This window comes from Dendrobium catenatum, unplaced genomic scaffold (genome assembly GCF_001605985.2).
Source record: "Dendrobium catenatum unplaced genomic scaffold, ASM160598v2 fragScaff_scaffold_203, whole genome shotgun sequence".
Taxonomy (NCBI): domain Eukaryota; kingdom Viridiplantae; phylum Streptophyta; class Magnoliopsida; order Asparagales; family Orchidaceae; genus Dendrobium; species Dendrobium catenatum.
Genome location: NW_021318665.1, coordinates 1,033,548 through 1,045,726, shown reverse-complemented (window position 1 = coordinate 1,045,726; position 12,179 = coordinate 1,033,548). Strand labels below are relative to the sequence as shown.

At 34.9% G+C, this 12,179-nt stretch overlaps 1 protein-coding gene across 1 annotated transcript; it reads left to right on the top strand.

The window, feature by feature from the left end:
- Positions 1-2,652: 2,652 nt before the first annotated feature.
- On the top strand, positions 2,653-8,705 carry LOC110115881 (proline-rich receptor-like protein kinase PERK2). The gene is made up of 3 exons (XM_020849288.2): positions 2,653-3,222; positions 7,748-7,855; positions 8,563-8,705. Exons 1-3 carry the CDS (start codon positions 2,727-2,729, stop codon positions 8,703-8,705), a joined length of 747 nt encoding a protein of 248 aa, XP_020704947.1. The 5' UTR covers positions 2,653-2,726.
- Positions 8,706-12,179: the final 3,474 nt, after the last annotated feature.

Sequence of the window (12,179 nt, the reverse complement as noted above, 5' to 3'; positions counted from 1 at the left end):
TATCAAGTTTAGGTAATTGCTAAAATGCTAAAACATGATTGACCTCTTGTATCATATATCATATGCTCTAAGGATTTTCTCATATTATTTGTTTTTTATTAACTATCATATAGCTTTTTCTCATGTGAATTTAATATTAGAGATTAAAAAGATAATAAAATTATTATTTAAATTCCAAACAATATTTTTTATTAAAACAAAAAATATTTGATGCATAATTTTTTAGGATTCAAATTGTTCATTTGATTATAAAAGATATTAAGGCTTTATAATCATGCTAATCTTTACTCTCAAGCCATACTAATTTATATCTTCTCACAACTCATAATTATATATATTATTTAAAATATTATCTATAAAATTAATATTCTTTTAACTTAATTGTTTAACAAATGAAATACAAGGCTTTTAAAATTAGACCGGACTGGCTGGTTCAACCGGTTGAACCTAGAATCGGCAGGCCAGCCGGTTATGGTTTGAGATACAACCGGTTTCGCAAAAAATCAGCTCCGAGCCGCTCGAACTGGCGGTCCGACCTTTGAACTAGTCCCGATTTCCTTTAACTGGACGGTTTGCTAAAAAGGCGAATAGACGGCTGAGATGAGCGGAATGGAGGTATACGAACGCCAGGCGAAAAAAAACCCATATTCGACGTATTCGTATCGCGCGGCTGGGGCGCTGCGCAAGAAGCAAAATCTCCTGCTTGGCCTCATCTTGTCCGCCTCCGGTGTCTCTTCTATTTCAAGAAGCAAAATCTCCTGCTTGCTCGCGGCATCGCTCTCATTTTCTTCTCTCTATCGCATTGGGTGTCGCTGGACGTGAATCCATTCACATTGAGTATGCATTATCAAGTTTTTTGACATTGAATGGTTGCAAATGGTTGAATGGTTGCATTATTGTGTTTTTCTTTGTGTATTGCTTAGATTTACTGAAAGTTTGAATGGAGATTAGAAGGGAGTTTTTTTTTGCAAATGGTTGTTGGAGTCTTTGCACTGTGAAGATTTTTTTTTTTTTTTTACTTCTTATTTGTTGGTGAATGTGACTTAGAGAATGAAGGAGATGTATGCGACATAATTAGGCTTGATCAATTGTATGCATTTGAGTTTGAATATTTTGGAGAAGCGAGACCTGGAGACTCAACTTATGTTGATAAATTTGATGATGCTAATTTAAGAGATCTTTAATTTTCTTCTTGTGAAGTTATTGAAAGTTTGAAACTATTGAAATAAGAAAATGGATATGTTTTCTTTTCGTTATCGGTTGATATAAAATATTTTTGCATCTTTTTATGATTGGTTGTGTCTTCAAGTAAAATATACTATTATGTTTTTCTTATTTACTATATATATTATTTTATTTTTTACACTTCATATTATAATTTGTTCAATTTTTGCTATATATTAATAAATAGTATTGTCATTATTATAATTTTTACACACGATCACTTGCCGCTCCCATCCTTCTCTATTACTCACGCCATCTGCTTCACACACAAGCAGAAACCAAAATTCCAGCCTCCCCTACTCTTATTCGGTTCGAATGTTGGCGTCAAAATAGTTTGAATGGTTGCAAATGTAGTGTATTGTACAGAATATAAATCTGTTCAAATTTTTAGTGCTTTGCACCGTGATATGGGAATTTTTATTTGGTCCGGTGTCCTGACGTAGCTCTACGTTTGGACGTCAGTAAAATGGTGTCACGTGCCCTTACGCTTTACCGCGCGGCCCGACGATCCGATCTAGACCGGACCTGGGATTGCTATGTATTGGCTGATTTGTGAAGACGGGGGTATTGCTAGGTATTGCTCGATATTCCTTGACAATAACGAGAAATACCATTATGTGAAGACCAATACCTATCAATACCGAGCAATACAGAGCAATACCCCGGTTTTGCTCGGTATTGCTCGATATTGCTAGGTATTGCTCTTGATAGAGCGGTATTTCTCGTTATTGTCAAGCAATACCTAGCAATGCATAGCAATATCGAGCAATACCTAGTAGTACGCGAACATAGCAATACCGGGTTCCAGTCCGGGTCTGGTCGTCGAGCCGCACGGTAAAGAGTAAGAGCACGTGGCGACATGTTATTGGCCTTCGGATGTAGAGCTACGTCCGGTGTCCGGACCTAATAATTGTTCGTGATATGGAGTGTAGCATTTTGGCAGCAAGTGGAGTTTAGCATTTCGACATCTTGTATTTGTCTAATAAAAAATTATATGGTTGAATCCTGTCAAACTATTTGGATTTAAGGATTTATATTTACTAAGGATTTTAGGATTTACTTATTTAAGGATCTAATGAGTATTTGTAGATCATGAATAAAAAATATGCTATAATGAAAAAATGGTTCCAAATGATTATGTTCAATTTTTATTATATGTTTTTAAATAATTGTATAATTTTTATAATATTTAAATATAATAAATATTTATTATGTCATCCAATTCGACCCCGGTCGAACTATCGAACCGCTAACCTCTTCTTCTTCCGGATCATTGATCGATCCGATTTTCAAAGCCTTCATGAAGTATGTGAATTCATTATAAAATTTAACCTTCATTTTTTTTCTTTTAATCAAAATTGAATATCAAAAAATAATATACATACTATTATTTACAAATAATTAAAATTCGACGGGAACGAAACTCATTGTCCTTTTTTAATGCATGACCGAATAGAAAGCTTGAGAGAGAGGACGGAGTGAACCGTGGCTGGTGAGGGAACATGGGCAGTTCGCCGGATTCCATCCCGCCGGGGTGGGAGGAGGCCATAACTAGCTCGCCGGAAACACTCCCCCCGGGATTTGAAAACCCTAGCACCCTTTCCACCCCTACTTCACCACCGCAGGAGAACCCATCCAGTTCCCTACCTTCTCCTGCTTCGCCGCCGCTTCACGAAAACCATGTCAATCTAACCCAACGTCTTCCTTCTCCATCTCCATCTACAACGCCTCCACAGGAGAGCCAAAGCCACCAACTCCCTCCTTTTCTAAAGTCGCCGCAGGAAAACCGTGGCCCTTTGCCTCACCCTCTATGGCCTCTGCCGCAGGAAACACCAGTTCCCTTATCTCCTTCTCTTCCGCCACTGCCACAAGAAAAGCTAGATGCAATGCCTCGTCCTCCATTGCAGTCGCAAGATAGCCAAGGTCTCTTACCTTCTTCGAAGTTGCCGCTGGGAAACATGGATTCCTTGAATCTTCCTCCTCCACAGTCTCTTCCAGGTTAGCTCTCAGCTATCTTACAAGACTTGTTTTGAGGGAAACCGTATATGGTAGAACCTTAAGGGGCTGTTTGGCAACTAGCAGGATTTAACTCCATAGGATTTAATAAATACTGTAATTCCGAATTTACTAAATTCTAAGGGTCTTAAATCCTGAAAACTGTTTGACATGACATATGTTAAATACAGAACAAATTTGCCCACACATTTCATGATTTATGACAGTTAAAATTTAAATGAGATAAGTGTCCACGCCCACGTGTCCGACTCTGACGCATGTCCAGGACTGTATTCCCTCTTTAAGTGAAGTGTCGGCGCATCAAAGTTAATCATTAAACCTAGGATAAATTTTTTACTTTAAAAGTTATTTCATCTCAATCTAAGTCAAATAGCTTCTTCCATTAAGTTCTTTGACTAACATGTTGGTTCAATATATTTAACATGCCATATAAGTTTTATCGTAGCAAAATTTGTTTTTTTATAATCATCCGTATTATACCAATAACAAAATCCTCCATTTGGTTTAAGCAGTCTAGTTTTTATTGGGATCATAAATTCCTTTAAAAGTTGGCTTTAACTTATATTTGAAGTAAGGATCATTGAAAATCGTAAAGTCTTATCTAGATTGATTTCGTTGTACTAGCAATCTTCTAAACTGATTATCCCTAGGTTTAGACTCAGGTGGGATACAGAACTTAATAGCCAATAGTTAGTATTGACGAGTTTGAAACATATTTTAAAACACATTAAAATTAGTATCAATAGCAGTCAGTTTTCTTTTTTGTTTTGATTTAAGTTGTTCACATTTTTTGAAATTTTTAAAATTGATCTAAGATAGTAGTTGTAAGTGGCATGTTGATATGTAGGGTATATTATTATTTTTTCAATAATGAATTAGAGAAAGATGAGAGAAAAATATTTAAGATGAGAGAGAGGAAAGTAGAATATATGTGTATAATCAAAGTGAAATTGATGCTAAGAGAACTTTTAGGAAGGGAGAGAGCATATAAGATAACTTATGTTCCAAGCTTACCTTAGATAGTTTAAGTCTGTTAATAAAGTTTTATTTAGCCTTAAAAGTATATGGTTTAGCATAATATATTTAATTTATACAAAAGAATTTTTTAAAATTTTTATAAAGTTTACAAAGCAAATAATTCAAATAGCAATAACTAATAAATACATAAAGCTTATACAATTTAAATGATTATCACAAAAATATAATTTCTTGTTATTCAGTCTTAGTTCCAATTCAAGATATGATTTTTGTTTGTGGAACACACTTTTTTTATTTAAAGAACCTAAAAAAAATTAAGAATGTATATGGTTAACACAAAGGTTTTTGGTTGTGATAATAATTTAGATAAAAGCAAATTCTTATATAGTTGTCAAGTAGCATATAGTTTTTTCAAGTTTTTTATTTAAACTAACAAATAATTTAATATAATGCTTTAGGATTGTGGTAAGAGTTTCGTTGGGAAAAAAAACCTTAGTTGAAAGGTACCTCAACTTCTTTCGGTCTTGAAAAATTAGATCTTGTTTTAAAAATTTCTAATTGTTATTTTGGAGGATGTATTCCTTCAAGCTTGTTGACTTTGACTCTGATACAAAAATATTTTGAGGTATATAGGATCTTTATGTTGAAAGTAACAACTTTGATAGATTTGATGTTGAAACTTTTATGCTATTGAGAGGTAAACTTTTTACTTTTTTTTGAGAAAATAGGGAGGAGCTCTTGATCTGAGATATTGGGGAATTATTGGTGGTGTTTTCATGGATTTTAGATCAACAGCTAGGAGTTATGATAATTTTAATTTGGTTACTAAGGACTCTCCAGAGGATCAACCATCAAGCTCCATTGGAGAATAGAGGAGCCACCAAGCTTTTTCACATGAAATTTGCATATGTAAAAATACTTTTTTTATTTAATGGTTCAAAAAGTATATATCAAGACCTTATTTAGGGTTTTTTTTTTCATGCTAAGACAACATTGGAAAGTATTAAAAGCCAATAAAATAATATTACACAAATTGATTACTTATCTTAATACAAAAGAAAAGAAAGGGAAACAAAATAAAATTTAAAGACTTCAAAAATATGAAAATTTGGATTGATAAATAAACTAATTAGAGTGGTTCTAAATAAATCAATTTATGAAGGTTTTTTGATTCTTTGACTAGTATGATGCACCTACCGATCAAGAACTATCAAATTAAGCTTTTTAATTATTCCCATAATATTAAAGAGATTATTGGTCATCCATCGCTTATATGAAGAGTTGTGTATAAGGAATTATTCAAATTTTGATGCAGTGCTTTAGTTTATGACATTGTCTTTGGTTTTGGTATTGCATCACTTTTGTTAGGAAGATGGAGGAGAGAAGTAGGTGTAGCATAAGAGAATGAGATAATCTTAGTGCTTTATATGAAAAGATAATGGATTTTAAATGGTGCGATTTTGTGGACTATATTCACCATGTAAGAGGAAGGGTAGGTTTTACTATGATAAATAATCAGTACATGGTTGTCTACTTTATTTTATTAAAGGGTTAATGAATACAAGAGGATATGAGATAGATTATAAAAGCCAAGTTTAGTATCATGATAAAATTTTCAACCCTTGTGAAGGCTTAAAGTAGACCTTATTAATAGATGATAATAGTGTAACTAAGATTGGTGATGATCCTGCAACGAGGGTCCTTGGGGATCACGTGGGTAACTAAGCACCTGTTGATAAAGTTGAGTTATTTATAGGATGGAGGATATGTATTGAGTGAATAACGTGTGCCCAATGTGCCCATCAAAGTCCCATTGGCCAATTGATTTGTGGAGGTGGCCGGGAACAATTGGTGGCAACGTTCTGGTGCTGAAGGTTGTTGGTAGGAATAAGGTGCATATTACAAAGTGAATGTTAGAACATGTTGGAGGGTGCCATGTGTCTAAGTATGTGCTACAAATATGGTTTGAATTTGCATAACGGGGTATTGAGGCATTTTTTTTTTCATAAGCTGAGGTGTAAGCCTCAAAGCATGAATGCATGAACCTCAAAATTAAACTATTAATTTAATAAAAAATAAAATAATAAGGAATATTTAAAGTAAGATATTAAAGTAAAATCATAAAATGTTAAATGTAAGGTCTATAAATGTTATACGAGGCTATAACCAAGGCGAAAGAAATAGTCTTTTCTAATTTCAATTCAATATAAACAAGTAGTTTAATATCACAACTTATGAATTTAAAATTTTTCGCATTCTAGTTATTCATTTTCTCTCCTTCATACTAAGTTAAGGAAATGAGTTTCTATTCACAAAAGAGGCGTTGGAGGAGAAGCCGCGGCGTTGAAGAAATGATGGTGACAAAAGGATTTGGTATGGGCATAAGGGTTTTTCGGCGTGCAGCTGACAGTTTGAGTTTGTGCGGTTCTTCTCAAGTTTATTTTGTGTATGTATATGAAATATGTTTAATTATTTACAAAAATTTCTTAAATTTAATTTACAATTTAAAATTATTTAAATGCTAATTTTTGAGTTTTACTTCTTTTCAAAATTACATTAAAATTATGCTGAGATGTGCCTCACCTTAAATAAGGCATACGTCTCATCTGACAAGCATGTGTTATATATCTTATTACCTTTTTATTTAAATTGCATTGAGGCGAGCCTTGATGCCCCTTTAATTTTGCAATTTTAAACAAGAACTAGAAATAATAATCCTTAAAAATGCTATGTAACTAGTTATATTAATCCTTTTTTTTTTCTGTTGTAATTCACCCTTTTCTAAAATTGATGATGCTTTATGGTGTTTTGTACTTGTTCATTCTGAGACAGATGATTTGGAAATTTGACACTTGAAAGTAGTAAGATCTAAATTATAAAGTCCTAATGGAACCCTTTAATGCACTGATGGAGGCATGACATAAATATGGGATTTTGTTATTATTAAAAATATACAATACCAGCACAATTTTGATGCGCTTAGGTATATAAGAAAATTATAAGCACTACATAATAATTGCACAAATTAAATAAAATATGAAATGAGTCTTAAAAGTATAACACTCTAAGGTTGTAAAAAATCATTATATTTATGGAAGTAAAAAAATAATAAAAGATTCTATATCAACCTTCATTAACATTATTGAAGCCAGATGCAAGCAATTGCATGATGGGGAATAAGTTGAAAGAAATAAAACTAGGGCATTATCAATCAGTGATTTATGCATCTAAACTTAGTTATTCATGGATAAACATGTTAGGCTTGTCTGATTTTTTATTTTATTTTATTGATTGGACATGCAGATAGCATGTCCGATATATATCGAAGGTATATTGCATGCATATTATGTCCTTAATGTGGTGGACATTCCATTTTACTTTATAACAAAATGTGCATGATTATAGATGGAACATCTTTGGGCTGAGCACGACTGTTTATGATAAGAATCCCGAGTGAAAGATGAAGCATCTTTTATGTGGCTTGTCAAAAAGTTGAGAAAATAACTGTTTTGCATATTCTCTGCTGCAGAAATGGGTCAAATGGTCTGTGGGAGTTGCAACGAGTTGCTTTCTTATCCTCGAGGTTCAAAGTTTGTACAATGTGCATGCTGTCAGACAGCAAATTTTGTTTTGGAAGGTTGGTTTTAGCTCTTTCCTACAACAAATTGTTTGTTTTTAAGATAAATTGGCCAGTCTCTCTCCAAGGTGGCAGTCTATCCGTTATGTCCGTTTCCTTATTTAATAATTTATATTCTTATGGTACTATATTTTAACTTGTTTTAGTAAATATTTATCATATTCCTTAAATTTAAATTGAGATTATAAAGTGAGAAATTTTCATTGGTTGATGCAGCATAAGTTCAATAAAGAACTAGAAATATGAGTTGAAATTTAGTGAAGAAAATTACAGGGAATATAGATGGTGTCAAGTGGCAGTTTTTGGAACCAATAAATTGAAAAAAAGACAGACAAGTGTTTTTTTAATGTTAAAGAAAAAAGGAAAGATAATGCTCTGGAGAGAATTATTTTAAGCTTATGAAATATTTGTTCCATATTGTTATTCACATAATTAACTTATTGCTGCAACATTTTGTCAGTCATCCTTAAATTAATATTGTTGTATATTGAAGCATGGCCTGACCTGTCTTTTTTATGTCATTTAAGTTGCGTGATTTTGGTCATCCAAGTTAGCAGTTGGAGCCACAAAAATCGAGTGAAGAACCTTTTCAAATTCTTTTAGTAATTCACTTTCTTGAAAATTGATGCCTTAACATTAGTAAGTAGATTCCAATATCAATTGATATGCATGATGAAGTGGTGAACTTCTTAAGCATGCCTGTCCAGCCCTCCTGGAGTCCACACAGCAGGCCGATGACTCCCAATCCCTCCTAGGAGCTGTTCAGGCTTGTGAAAGGATGTCGATTGCTATCCCACTGCAGAAACAGCCATCGTCGACACCAAAGCTTCGTGCCTTCTGTTTCATGTAGGTAAACTCTTCCACCAAACTCTCTTATCTTCCTAGTTCACTTATTACTTGTGGTTATATGTTGATTCACAAAAGATCATGCTAATTCTTCCTTACTAAAGCTTAGATAACTAGAGAGTTGAGTGAGGGACTCATGCATAGTGCTTAATCTCATTGTTAATTTAGGAATTTACGTTGAACCACTTATGTATGCAATGTTAGATTAACTTAATTGTTTTCTAATCCTAACTCTTACGCGTGTGATTCAGCCAAGCTTATTTTACCGCTCTTAGTGTTTTCTTTTGTCGTTAGAAAATTCATAGTGAAGATATGATTATTATGGCTTCTAACACTTAAACGTGCAAACTCTTCAAGTAATTCAACTTTGCATTTAGTTTTACAGAGCATGGTAGGCATTCATGTCATGTTCTAGAAAAACATTCTAGGGTCTAGCTTTGCGTTAAACCTTAAATTTTGCATGCATATCATCGCATAAATAATTTTATTCCCTGATTACATTGCTGTCCCTGCATTTCCTGCACGCATTTGGTGGACTAATCATTCTAGCTAGTGTCTTAGTGCTGCCCTTATATCCATATCGACTCTAAGTGCTTAGTACAACTACATCCTTGATATAAACTGCTGTTCTCACTGTTCCAACAACATTTAGGCACCTTTTAATGAACTTAAAGTTGTGTCTAGGTGTTGTCCTCACCCTAGTGGTACCCCCATAACATCTAGACGACTTAACCCACTATTTAGTTTGCTGTCCTGAAATTTTCTGCTGCTGATAGTCACTTTTTAGTAAGCATTTCGTTGTGTTTAAGTGCTGTCCACACTCTAGAAGCCCTCCAAAACACTTAGACAATTTTATGTCATGTTGTAGTCTGCTGTCCACATCATTCCTGCACACATCTAGTGAACTGTAGGCTAATTTCTTAAGTGTTTAGGTGCTGTCTTCAACCTAACAACCTTCCTAAGTGCCTATGTTACTTAACCCACTAGTGTAGCTTTCCGTCCATTCAATATCTGCACCCTTTAGTGAGCTTAAGTGAGCCTAACTTAGTGTCTCAATGACGTCCCTTACTCCCAACCATCTTTGAGTGTCACTTGACGCTTCCCCAATGGATTCGATAAGACTCCAAAAGAGGTTAGATGACATCGTTAACCTAGTGGATTCTATGACTAGAATTATGACGGAGAAACCTATTGACTCTCCCCACTCTAAGTACGTGCCCCATTCAATCAATCCTGCTAGTCGGAAGCATGGTTTAAAATTGCGCAATATGAGGCTCGCCTTGAGGCCCGCCTTTGCGCAATTCCAGTAAAAAACGCCTCGATGCTTACTCCTCGAGTTATTTTTATGAGGCTTGCGCCTCAACTTGGTTGAGGCCCGCCTCGCCTCACTGGCATGAGGCTTACGCCTCACACTATATATATTAAAACTTACATAAATCTTGAAGTAAATGTCCGACATTGGACTCTATAGGAGAGGAGGAAGGGGAGAGAGCAGTTCATCATAATGATGATTCAAATGAAGAACCCCTTAGTGATGACAGTGTTGATGACTTATGAGTTCTTATGTGATATGTCATTGCTATTTAATATTTATTTTGGAAATTGGAATTATATGTTAATGAAAAGAATACTGGCATTTGAGAAAGATAGAATTTTGAGTTATTATTGAGATATTTTGATTTCACTTCATATCTTATGCTTTTTTATGTTTTATATTATTTACTCATTAGTATATAAAAATTTTATCATTTTATGTTTACGCAATCTTTTGATTTTGAGGCTTACGCCTCAAAACGCCTTGAGGCTTACACCTCGCCTCACAAATGAAAAACGCCTCAATACCCGAATACGCAATTTTAAACATTGGTCGGAAGATGCCCCACTCTGCTTATCAACCTAGATCTGAGCCTAAGCCTCAACGACCTCACTTAGAGTCACCTTACCGTTTACCCACTTTTGATTGTTCCGCGGACCTTTACTACTTTAGGGAATGGGTTAGACAATTAGAGGACTATTTTGAATCATGTCATATCCCTGAGTCCCACCAGGTTATCATCGCTAAGTCTCACCTCAAAGGTCAGGCTCTTCAATTTTGGATAAGGTTGGAAGATCATAAAGAGTCTCGCGGTGAGTACCATACTTGGAAAGACATGAGATGAGAACTTAATTTAAAATACCGACCCTCAACTAGTGAACCGCCATCTAGAGCACCACCCTACCTCTTTTGTTGGAACAAACTGTGGTCGAGACCACCTATCTTTTAGCAACATCAGGGTTGCTGCCCCACCCTGTAGGTCTTCACCTAACTTTGATGGGGCCGACCCTCTATTGAGTCTTCTGTTGGATCAATCTCATATGACTCCCTACTCGGACCCACTTCTAGCCATCCCAGTCAACCTTTAGCCTCCCCAATCCTTGACCCTGCAAGTGTGATTTTAATAAATAATTGCATTAAAAAGAAGAAATCTGCTGAACCTGAGACTGAATACATCTATTTCGTGGATACTAACGATAATGAGGACTTCTTTGAGGATAAAACTAAAGTGATTGAGTTAGAGTCCTGGCATAACTTAAACCATGAGCTAGGAAAGTTGGAACCTTTAAACATCGACACCTTAGCCCACCCCCCTGATCCTAGTCTCCTCAAGGATAATCTTTGGATAAAGTCTTCCTGGACGATAGTAATGTGATCTCGAAAGAAGCCAATCTGACCTTGAACACATTGAATTTAAATTCGGAAGATCCTGATTTAGTTGTATCACCTATTGAGTTGACTTTGGATAATTTTGATGTTAATAATCTCGAGTCAGAAGTGGTTCCATTGAACTTACTACCTGATTTGAATCCTGATTTAACTAACCCCAAATCTATCAACCTTAGGGTTATACTTAAACCTGATCCTATTGAGAATACTTATATGAATTCAGAAGACAGTAAGTTGAATTTAAATAACGTTGAGCCTGATTGGAAAAATGAGCCTCCATTTGATTTATTAGAATATATTTAAAAGGTTGAGCCATTAGATCTACACTTGAGAGAGTGTGTCCTTCTTAAGTGGCCTTATCTCAACTTTCCTCTTACCGACTTTAATATTAGAGAGAGCGTTAACCCATACCTTCATGACACCTCTTTAACTGTTGTGCCCACACCTGTTCTGAACACTCTATCCTATCTTTTGAATCACATACCTGTTAGCGACTCTTTGGGTTATCCCATTATAACTGTGATTCAGAACCCATCGTCTTATCTTGCTCCTGATTCATTTGTTTTGCTCGCTATGTTCTTGTCTTTTTCTGTTAAGAACCATCTCTCTCCTAGTTGAATGAATTTACTAGATGACCCCATTGACCCTAGGAGACTACCTACGACCTTAACTGAAACTTCCTATAGAAGTGCCCTGGTAGCTAAGGATGTGTTCATTGCTCCCCCTACACCAATTCCCTTATACCTGAACACTTTAGATTCCCTCATTTCGTGA

Bases quoted from the DNA above. Each gene is read 5' to 3' on its own strand.
- LOC110115881 (XM_020849288.2), top strand. From the start codon at position 2,727: ATGGGCAGTTCGCCGGATTCCATCCCGCCGGGGTGGGAGGAGGCCATA. The intron at 3,223-7,747 runs GTTAGCTCTCAG...TCTCTGCTGCAG, and splicing joins TCCTCCACAGTCTCTTCCAG to AAATGGGTCAAATGGTCTGT. The intron at 7,856-8,562 runs GTTGGTTTTAGC...ATGCCTGTCCAG, and splicing joins AGCAAATTTTGTTTTGGAAG to CCCTCCTGGAGTCCACACAG.